General features: G+C 31.8%; 1 protein-coding gene across 1 annotated transcript; it reads left to right on the forward strand.

The window, feature by feature from the left end:
* Positions 1–3,006: 3,006 nt before the first annotated feature.
* LOC107950470 (ethylene-responsive transcription factor ERF060) lies at positions 3,007–4,764 on the forward strand. The gene has a single exon (XM_016885316.2). It carries the CDS (start codon positions 3,399–3,401, stop codon positions 4,398–4,400), a length of 1,002 nt encoding a protein of 333 aa, XP_016740805.1. The 5' UTR covers positions 3,007–3,398; the 3' UTR covers positions 4,401–4,764.
* The last annotated feature ends 6,850 nt before the right edge of the window (positions 4,765–11,614 follow it).

Raw genomic sequence — 11,614 nt, forward strand, 5'->3', positions numbered from 1 at the left:
ACGCAATCTTTGATTTGACCCCACCCTTTCCCTTTCTTCCATTTCCCATAGTTTTGACTTTGTTTTCCCATTTAACCATGGTTACTGGTTTTATATTCAATGGGAATGAATTTTAGAATATATTTTAGATTTAGGTGGGTATGGATGGATGATTGGATGCGCTGTAGTGTGTTTGCCTTAATTTTTTTTTTACGTTATAGTATCGTTACAGCATTTAATTTCACCGTCATTGTTATTTTTACGCTACCCACGGATAAACGCACCGCTCATCTAAACTCACCCTTAAAGTGATAAGAAAAAAATCAACAAGTATTAAGTATAAGATATATTACATTTTCAATAAGAAAATACAGCTTTAAATATTAGAAATAACATTGTTCGGAGGAGCAGCCATCAATACCTATTATGTACTATAAAATATATATGAAGAATATCAAAAAAAGTTACGTGAAAAAACAATAATAAAAATTACCCATTTTTAGATTAGCATAGATTAAATTGCTCAAAATTTTTAACGTTGCTTTATATACCAGCGATAGAGTTTTTTTAATTCTACAAGTGAGGTTGAGAAATCACCTCGTGTCCTTAATTGATATAAAAAAAACTAAATAAAGGAGACATATGATCTTTTTTTTAATTCAGCTTGTGCAGTCAAATAATTCCATTTATGGTATATCAAATAATATATTTATATAATATAATATGTTTATATTAACTATATGTTATGTATTAACTATTATAATAATGAAGTTTCCATTAAGAAAAAAAGATTATATTCATTTTTTTATTTTATTATATTTGAATTATCAAAATAATTATATATTTTAATTACACCTTATAATTATTATTTTAAATGATATTAATTTTATTATTTATTAAATTATAAAATATAAATATATAAAATTACATGCAACGCATATAATATTAGAACCGATAATTAGCTAAATTTTATCCTTTGAGAATTTAATGAAAAGAAAATTGTCGACCTCTCATTAGCTCCTGGGTTTTGTCATCTGTGGCAACTTGATTAAATTTAATCTGCTTTAATTAATAATTAATAATATTAATATAACTGTTATTACGTTAATCATAGTTTGCATTTGCTTTTGGATTTGGCCTTATTACATTAAATTATGGGATAATGTAACTTTTGACCTGACAAGTAGGTTCACATTCGATTTTAAATTTTTTTATTCATTTTGATCCCTGAATTTGAAATTTGTTATTTATTTAAACTCATTATGTTAATGATTGTAAAAAAAAAAGAATAATGTAACTTTTGGCCTCTGAACTTGATAATTAAAAACTCATAAATATCTAAAAAAGCAAAATAAATAAAAATTGATTTTACTTGGCTTTTTAGATTTTTATGAAATTTTAATTATTTATTTAATTGTTGTTATCCAACTATTGAACTGGTGGTTTAACATGTTCAACCATTGGTTCGATTATTAAAACATTAAATATGACACTCTGAAATTGTACCACATCATCATCTAAAATCTTTTTATTTTTTAAGTGATGATGTGGCACAATTTCAGAATACCACGTCATCACCACACTTTTAGAATTTTCAAGTTCAGGGATCAAAATGGACCTAGTTGTCAAGTTCAGAGGCCAATGTGGATCTACTTACCAAGTTCAAAGGCCAAAAGTTACATTATCCCTATTTTTTTCACGGTCATTAACAGAATGAGCTTAAATGGATAACAATTTTCAAGTTCAGGGGTAAAAGTGGATAAAAAAAAGTTCAAGAGGCAATGTAGATTAAATTGTCAAGTTCAGGGGCTAAAAGTTACATTATTCCCATTTTTTCCACTGTCATTGACGAAATGTAGTTAAATAAATAACAATTTTCAAGTTCAAAAATCAAAATAGGTAAAATAAAAAATTAGGGACCGTTAAGGATTAAAAGTTAGATTATCCTTGAATCATTAATAAAAAATTCAACTTTATCATCATTTCATACTGTTGTATCCACATTGGTTTTATTTCAATATTTTGTTTTTATTAATAATTATTTCCACTTAGTTTCTTTCTTTTCTTGGTTCATATTTCAACTTTAGTTTCTGGGATTTGTAGATTTTTTGTTTCTTATATTTTTGCCCTAACATATAAATAATTTATTTAAACATATTCCGGTTTTGTTACATTAAAGTTCTATATAGAAAATGGAGGTAAATATAATTTTCCAATCTCTCTGAATTCTAATATTGAATAAATTAGTTTTTTTTTAATTTAGAAAAGAAGCAATTAAGGATAATTAATCACAATATTAATATTTTCTGTCAATTAAACATATTTTTATTAGTATAATAACAAATTTGTTAAATCAATACCAAATTGACATAATGTGTAAAGTTGAGAGTTAAGTTTATTATTATACCAATAAAAATATATACAATTGATAAAAATTTAACGTTGCGATTAATTGTCTTTAGTTGTTCACTCTTAAATTTGACAAAGATTAAATTACTCTAATTTAAAAAAAAAGAACTAATTTACTTATTTTACAAAAATACCTATTTACTCTTTAATCTAAAATATAAAAATTAATTTCCTTATTTTCTAAATAAAATAAATAAAATATAATCTAACTCAGTTGCGACTAATAATCTTTATCGAAGATGGTTACAAAAAAACATAAAATCACAGAAGCATTCATGATAACACTGATTGAAGTGGCAACGTGGCAAGGAAAGGAATGCCAGGTCAACAAAATCCTTTCCCCAATCAAAACTTTACACGTTTAAAGTCACCGTTAAGAGACCGACACTTCTCGGTTAACCCTTCAAAGTAAAAATGGCAGCAAAATTGGCGATGAGGTACCCTCCATCGTCACCCCCTTCCCATCGAATAAAAAAAGCATCTTTGAAGTTGACAAGAACGAAAGGTGATAAATTTAAATTTAAATTATCTTATAATTAAACTAATAATTAACAAAAATAATAATTTAATGTAAAGAAAATTAATAGGGAAGCACATGGGGGGCTAGAAGGTTATATAAGTAGTGATAAGCTTTACCCCTTGAAATCCAAGTGTGTAAAACAGCAAGGTGAGGCCACAAAAAAAGAGAGAGAGAGAGAGAGAGATTTCAGATTTTGTTGCAGTGTCCAATCATTCGGTTTTTTTTCCTTAATTCCCCCCTTTTTTTTCTTTAATTCCCAGCTTCTCTGAATCTCTTTCTGTCTTTCAAGCTGAAAAAAAAAGGCAAAAAAATCTGTTCTTTTTGAAAGCCAGGTGATTCAGAATAGAGATCCAGGTTTGGGTTTTTCTTTTAAATTATAAAGTTTTAATCTCTACTTTGATCAGCTAAGAGGGTTTATTTTGGGTCCCTCAAAGTTGGGTTTTGCCTGTTCTTTGGTTTTGATTAAGAAACAGGTCCGTTTTTTTTGGATATGGCAGCTGTTATAGATATGTATAATAGTAGCAGAAACTCAGCTTTTTATGATCCTTTAAGAGAAGAGTTAATGAAAGCACTTGAACCTTTTATGAAAAGTGCTTCTTCTTCTTCTTCTCCCTTACAGCCCAATTTGTACCCTGAATATTGCTCCCCATTGAACAGTAGTACCCACTTGTTTTCAAACCATGGGTTCTCTAACTATAACAAGAACATGTTGGGTTTTGAGCAAACAGGTAGTTCACTTGGGCTTAACCAACTCACCCGTTCTCAAATCCTTCAAATTCAATCCCAAATATTACATCAACAACAGCAGCAACAGGTAGCTTCCATGGCGGCTGTTGCAACACCACCAACAACAACCTTTGAGAACCCAAGGGTGGGCTTTCTTTCACCAAAGCCTGTTCCTATGAAACATGTCTCTTCCACCCCACCAAAAGCTGCGAAGCTTTATAGGGGTGTGAGACAGAGGCATTGGGGCAAATGGGTGGCTGAAATTAGACTCCCTAAGAACCGAACACGACTTTGGCTTGGCACTTTCGACACAGCTGAAGAAGCAGCCTTGGCTTACGACAAGGCTGCTTATAAGCTTAGAGGAGAGTTCGCTAGGCTGAATTTTCCCCACCTTAAGCACCAAGGAGCTCATGTTTTTGGCGAGTTTGGTGACTACAAACCCCTCCATGCCTCGGTTGATGCTAAGCTCCAGGCTATCTGTCAAAGCTTACAAGCACAAGGCAATCCAGTGAAGACGAAGACCCTCCCCAAGGCCGCGGAGTTTCATTACCCCATCAAAACCGAGGAGTTCGATCATAAACAAGACAACTCATCATCATCATCATCATCATCAGTTGATGAATCATCATTAGCAGGATCATTATCTTCACCAGAATCTGATATCACTTTCTTTGATTTCTCTGATTCCAAATGGGAAGACAATGAAATTGAAAACTTCAGTTTAGATAAGTTCCCATCACTGGAAATCGATTGGGAAGCCATTTGAGTCCCTAAAAACACAACTATCATGTAATTTTCTTGTATTTTCTTAGGTCTAAGCATCTTTTACCTTTGTCATGTAGGCTTTTTTTTTCTTTCCTTAGTGTCTCTAGTGGTCTGTCTACAATGGGATTTTTGACATTTGTAGAAGATCAATGGAGGTTTTTAAATTAGGGGTATCAGTTTAGAATTTGTATCATGTTAAAAAATATATATGTTGTAAGCGCAAGAGAAGAGGTATCTCCTTTCTAAAGACACTGGTCTTGCTGGTACTGTTTTTTAATTATCCTAGCAATGGCCGTTGGAGTGCTTCAACTGTTTATGTTTGGTTCCATTATTGTTAAAAGAAAAACTAGTAAATATTCCTACAATTTATTTGAGTATATTTTAATTTAATTTTAATAAATCAAATTTATTAAATAAATATAAAAAATAATATGACAGAAAGTTGTTTTAGAAAAAAAAAATTAAATCTGTAAAAACAAAACAAAATTAAAATTAAGAAAGGTTTTGAATTATTTGCATAAAAACTTGTATATAAAATAGATAAGATAGAAAAAAATTATGTCATAGAACTTAATAAAATTTTAATTATTTGAATAAAAACTAGTTTTATATGGCACGACATCATAATTGAGTTATAAATTTTCGAGAAGTTTCACATTTTTAAATGATTAAATTTGAAAGATTAAAATTTAATATCATTTATAAAAAAAGATTGAATATATGTTATATTAGTATTTGTTATTATCTATATTTTGTTTAAATTTATAATCATAAGTTAATATCATCGACTTAGTATTTATAGAAATAGACAAAAATAACACTAATTATTAAAGAAAATACCAGTATATTATTATTATTTCTCTTCAACCAAATATAATTTTTAATCAATTTTTAAAGAAAATCTACTTATATGGTTTGCATGTGTAGATGTTTGATTCGGTTCTTCACAAGGCTTTTTAATATCACTCCTTGTCTCTTGAACAGTGTTCATGAAACAAAATTTTGATGTAATCTATGAAATTTCATGTTTTATTAAAGCACAACAAATCAATCCAATTTGATTCCCTCTCATTGTGGGTTCTAAATGGGGGCAATATTTCATGTTAAACCTCTATAGACTTTTGTGCTTGGCATTGAATCTCTATTTTTGGTTTAAAACATGTCTAGTTTTGTTGGAAGGTATGAGTTTTATATTATTTTCTTTGCACAAATTTTCAAATGTATAATTAAGAAAATTCTTGGGTTTCAAACATATTACAAATGTTATAATTCAAGCTAGATTCGCTTAAAAGTCAGATTATTTATCCAATTTTGAAATCTGACTTGATATTTAGGAAGTTTTAAAGTGAAATATTATATCGAAAAAATGAGTTTGGACAAAAAAATTTAACTCTATTTAAAATATGAGTTAAGCTTGGACTTCAACATTTAAAGCCTGAACTTGACTTGGTCTTTTTCCTAATTATATAATATATTATATTATTTTCATATATTATGTTTGTCACGCCTCGAAAAGTAGGGGGTTAGCTGAAATAATTAACCAAGAAAATGTATAGGGTTGAATGATTAAGTGTTTAGGGCCTTATCCTAGAAGTTCTAGGTTCAAGCTACCTTCTTCCCATTTCTGTCCTTTTAATTTTAGCAATCTAGGATAAAAACCACACTAAAATATATACGATTAGGAGTGAAACTTAAGCAAGAAATAAACTTAGGCCTAATGGTTAAGAACTAACTTCTCTCTTCATTTGACCTAAGTTTGAGCCCTTCTCCTTTTAATTTCATAAATATTCCGCAAAAATGCCTTAACACATATATACGATTAAGTGTCTAAAATAAACTAGAAATGAGCAACAAGCTCAATGGTTTAGTGTTAGTACTCCAACCTATAGGTTCGAGTCTCCTTCCTATTATATTTTCTTATTTTAAGCAATCTAATTACCACACCCCCGAAACGTATATACAATTCAATATCGGAATTAAGCAAGAAATAGGTGTAAGGCCCAAAGGTTAAGTGTTAGTATATTTTCCCCATTGACCTGAGTTTGAGCCGTCCATCTCCCTCCCCCGTTCATTTTAATTTCAAGTTTGGCAAAATATGGAAAAATTACATGTGCAGCCCCTAGTGTTTACAAACCTTAGGAATTTAACCAATTCTTTCCTAATTAGAATTCATATCTTGCTCTTCCTCAAAATTCCAATAGAATTAGAATTCCACCATCTTTTTCTCTTTTTTTTTTACTAATTAGATTTTCATATTACCCTTTTCAAGTCCTAATAGAACTTGCTCTCTATCTTTCTATTTATTCTCTTTTTATTTTATTTCCCTTTTCTTTACACCACATTTTCATCCTAATTATTGATAATTATTTTGCTTTCCTGAATCAAATCATCCCCCATTCAATCGTTCTTTCTATTTAGTTTGAAATTATCGTTGATAACATCCCTATTTTTGCCAAGAATCAGTAAGTACATCTCGTTTCCAAAGTTTAGATCCCGAATTTTTGTAATATTACTATCCAATGCTTTTGCAATTGATTAAATGATTTCTTACGGTTCTTTCCAAATTTTATTGTTAATCTTGTTAAATCTTGATACCTAATGCTAATTCATGTAAATTTTTCATTGAAGGATCGGATTTAGGTACGTCAAACCAGAATCGAGAGTAAGGAACATCAATTGAACTTTAGGTGAAAGGTATGTGTTCTTTTACAATTGACTCGGTGGTGATCGTGTGTAGGATTAGGGTCACATAGTCTCTCATACAGCCATATTCCTCGGAAACCCTAGGCTAGTTCATGAACCACATGACCAAAAACCTTCCACATGGTCTTGTAACCCTTCCATATGGTCGTGTAACCCATTCCACACGGCCTATAGCCTCCTACACGGCCTGACCACACAACCGTGTGCCTCTTATTTTATAGTTTTGCCCAGAAATTTATAATATGTTCAGTTTAGTCCTTGTATATGCCCTAAATTATTTTTAGAGTTTTTTGCTCAATTAAGTCCTTGATATTGTGCTATTCTGGAATTTGTGCTTTAGTGATTGAAGTGTTATGATTATATCGTATGTGAAATGTACATTACATGCTACTGTTATTGTGAAACAGATAAACTATTAGTGTTAATATTGCCACCACCCTATTGAATACCTGTTAAAGCATGTTTACTGCTTGTGTTGAACAAAATACACATTAAGCATGTTAATTGCTAGTGATGAGTCGAATAAATGTTAAGCATGATTACTGCTAATGTTGATTTATTCTATTATAAAACATGTCATATTGCATTCCATGGGGTGGAATGATATGTACAGAGGAAGAGTGACAGTTTAATAATCTGCAAACAGTGTGGTGATAGTTTTTTTTACTTGCAAATATGTTGTGCACCCACAACAAGTGACAATAATCGCAAATATGTGGCTCAATCAGAAACCAAGTGTAGCACCCCAAAAATGTAATTTTTTTCTCTTTAGGTTGTGTCAATAAAAATGTGAGTGTTTCTGTGGTAATGTGCTCTGGTTGCTCAATGAAGGTCTGAGGTTCGAGTCGCATATTTTGAGGTTTTGCGTATTCTTTAATTGAACTTTTAAACTTGCATGTACCATTTAAGTTAGATTTTGTGCATTGAGGTTCCAATAATGAGCTTGCTGGTTCAATGATTAAGCATTTGTTTGTGTCAGTGGTCTTATGTTCGAATCTCTACATGTGCATTGAGGAATATTATTTTTATGTTCGAATCTCTACGTGTGCATTGAGGAATATTATTTTTTCATTTCTCCACAATACTGATTTTAGGAATTTAAATGAATTTTTTACGTTGACTCCTTCTTTCCTTCTTCCTTTTATTTATTTATTTTCTTCCTTTTATTTTATTTTCTTCTTCCTTTTTTCCTTTTGGCATTGTTCCTAAATTTTGCTTTGTATAACGTTTTATTGAGTTAATCATTGAATTGTATCATTCTGTTAGTTGTTTCAGTGCTTAAAGGTAATATTTAATCGTAATAACTTTAGTCGTTATGTATGAATTACGAGTTTCTTGAAATTTCGAAGTGAGAATGTTAATTGTTGTTTTGCTTTGTTTGTTCGTGGTTACAGAAGCGTAGGGGAATGTCAAGAGACGCCTAACGCTTCTCTCGTTGTCTAGAATTTGAGTGTGCGTTGTTGAACTTCTGGTAAGTAAGTTTTGTTCGTTTTGGGTTTTTACGTTAAAGGTTTCGACGTTTATTGTTGTTGCAATTTAGCGTGTCTCTTTGAATTTTCGTTAATTGAGTAGTTGGATTTTGGTTTTTAGGCTTTGGGAGTCTCGATTTTTGCTTCAAGGTCGTCATTACTTATAAGTAGGGTATCGAAACCCTCTTTTCTCTATGTTTTTATCGTTGAAAACGAGACAGTTGATGGCATACGGGCTATTACATGGGCGTGTATACAGGCTATGTGTGACACACGGTCGTGTAATGGACCGTGTAACTGATTGATTTCGAATTTGAGACATACGGACGAGCTACAATGGCGTGTGGCCAACCGTGTGTGAGACATAAATGTCTAGTAGTCACACGGGCTGACACATGGGCGTGTGCTCAGACCGTGTAACTCACTAATTGATAAATAGGAAGGCACAGGCAGGAGAAATGGGTATGTGCCGGACCGTGTGAAGGACACGGGCTAGTACACGGGCGTGTACCCAAATCGTGTAACTCATTAACTTGATAAATATGGGCATACGAGCAACCACACTACCTTGTGTCAAGCTGTATGGAGTCACACGGGTAGCCATATGGGCGTGTGAGCCTAAATCGCTAATTTCTGTTAACACCATAATTGTTGTACGAGGCGAGTGTAAACTATTAGTAAGTTAGGTATCACCAAACTGAGCTGTATGATCTGCTTTACTGAGATTATAAATTGGCTCTAATTACCCTATGTTATACTGGATTGTATGTTTGTATCTGTATAAGAAGTTATAGGTACAAATTGGTCATCTGCACTCTGCATCTGCATGGGGCAGGGGTTATAAATTGAATGAAGTGTTCTGTACTGATTTAGTGGTCAAATCACCCGTCATTATATTTGATCAGGCAGTGAGGCTGTGAATACTGTAACGTGTCGTATCAACACTGTGAAGTGTGTAGGGCTAGATGAGTATTATATATCTGCTGGTGTGTTGGGTTGGGCAGAGATGGTGTGTAGTGGATGAGGGGTAGGATAACTACATCTCTAACTGTATTTGTATCTGAATCTGTTTCTGTAAATGATCTGTTATCTGAATCTTAAGAATACCTGAGTTAATTTATGCATATTGAGTATTAATATTACACATCTGGTTGTAACGTACTAACTAGACTGAATGAATTTCAGGAACCTCCTAAAACTGATCAGCCGGCAGACGCGAGACTTGGTCACCTAATAGTTCTTCTCTCTCTCTCTATATATGTGAATGTCTTTAAGTTGTTATTGTATTCCGACTTTAAGATTTAAGATTGAATTGTGTAGAATGGTTAATGATTTTAAGATCTTACCTATGTGTCTATTAAATTGGTTTTAAGTGCATCTATTTTTGGTTAGTTCATTTGACGTCTGGAACTCGTTCTTTCCATCTAGGCCGGGTTTAGGGTGTTACACCAAGCGGTAACTTGTCTGTAAATGTTTTCACCTAAAAATACTGGTGGCTTACTCACAATTTTTACAAACCCAGTGACAGTTTTTATCTGCAATTATGTTGTGGATAGTGTATCTACAACAAGTGGCAAATTATCTGTAAATCAATGGTGATTTATCCACAACCTGAAATTAAAAGGCTGGATGAGTTCTTGGGAACTCATAGCGTGGTGTGTAGCGGTGGGGTAGGGCCTTTCCTGATAAACTGAAATTGCATTGCGAATCATAATCATGTGCATACAATTGTGAATTTTTAAATATTATAGTGATGTGTTATTCTGATAAATCGATATTGTGAATTGTGAATTGCTATACAAATGTGTTTATTCTAAAAATTGTTATCTTGTATACTATGGTCATTGTTTCACACTTTTTCCTTGTGATTGGACGCACATTAAGCTTCTTAAGCTCACCCATTATTTTTCATCTTTACAAATAACCTACCAGGTTAGAACGCGGGTGCGACATTCAGAAGGCTCGAAATCATTTTTTTCTAAAAGTATTTTAGACATATTTTTTTTATAATTCTTTTATTTTTTAACTATGTTGTTTTATTTAAACTATGTCATGAGACTTAAGATTAGGGTTTATTTAGCATGCATGATATTTAATTTGAACTTAAAATATTAAACATGGAATTAGAAGTAATAATGCTCAAAATAATTTTGACTTTTCTTAATTAAAATTAAAGTTGAATATCACTTTTCCTCTACTATATTATAAATAAATTGTGGAAGAAAAAATAAATTAAAAATTAACTAAGTTTTCAAAAATAGTCACCGTTACAAGGAAAAAGTTTTACTTAATCGGTTTTGTTAACTCGTGAGTTTCCTGAAAATAGGCTAAGTTTTCTTCTAAAATAAACAAATGATTTAAAATGGTTGTTTTATAAACTTCGATAGCCTATTGGGCCATTTCGGTGGCCAATGTAATATTCTGAATTAGGGTCTAACGTTTGGGCCGAGTTTGGGGTGTTATAGTTGTCATACCATGTGAGAGAAACCTTATGGCAACCTCTGAGATAGTCCGATGGGACAGTAAACACGCAATTTTCTGTGACACCTTTGTGGCGTGTTCTGTAAGGCCTTTATGACGTATTTGATGAAGTCTGTGCGGCTTATTATGTGTTGTTTGGGTTATATAATATGTAATGCCTTTGTGGCGAAGTCTGGTCGAACGTTTTGATGTCGTGATTTGGGTAAACTTTGAGACTTCTTTATTAACTAATGTGATGATAGAGAATTGGTAAGTTTAATGATATATTTGCATGGTTAGTCTTATAGCAAAGTTTGAATATGATCTAAGTAAAACTTCTGGAAAAGTCTCTACTAGTGTTATTCGAATGGTGAATCTGCCATATTAGTCTGTCAGTATAGGAAATTGGAGTATTCATAGTTATGAAAGGTTTAAGAGTTCGTTGGGCATGAGTTTGTCTGCGCTATTCAAGAAAGTAATATGAGTTATTTGGTAACCGTCAAATTTGAATGATTTTCACGTCATGTAAAGAGGCCATATGGAATTTAAGTTGTTTTTTCAAGTTGGGTATTCTTGTGATTTG

Source organism: Gossypium hirsutum, chromosome D03 (genome assembly GCF_007990345.1).
Source record: "Gossypium hirsutum isolate 1008001.06 chromosome D03, Gossypium_hirsutum_v2.1, whole genome shotgun sequence".
Lineage (NCBI taxonomy): Eukaryota > Viridiplantae > Streptophyta > Magnoliopsida > Malvales > Malvaceae > Gossypium > Gossypium hirsutum.

What these genes read in the sequence shown, in the direction of transcription:
- LOC107950470 (XM_016885316.2), top strand. Translation starts at nt 3,399, where the DNA reads ATGGCAGCTGTTATAGATATGTATAATAGTAGCAGAAACTCAGCTTTT.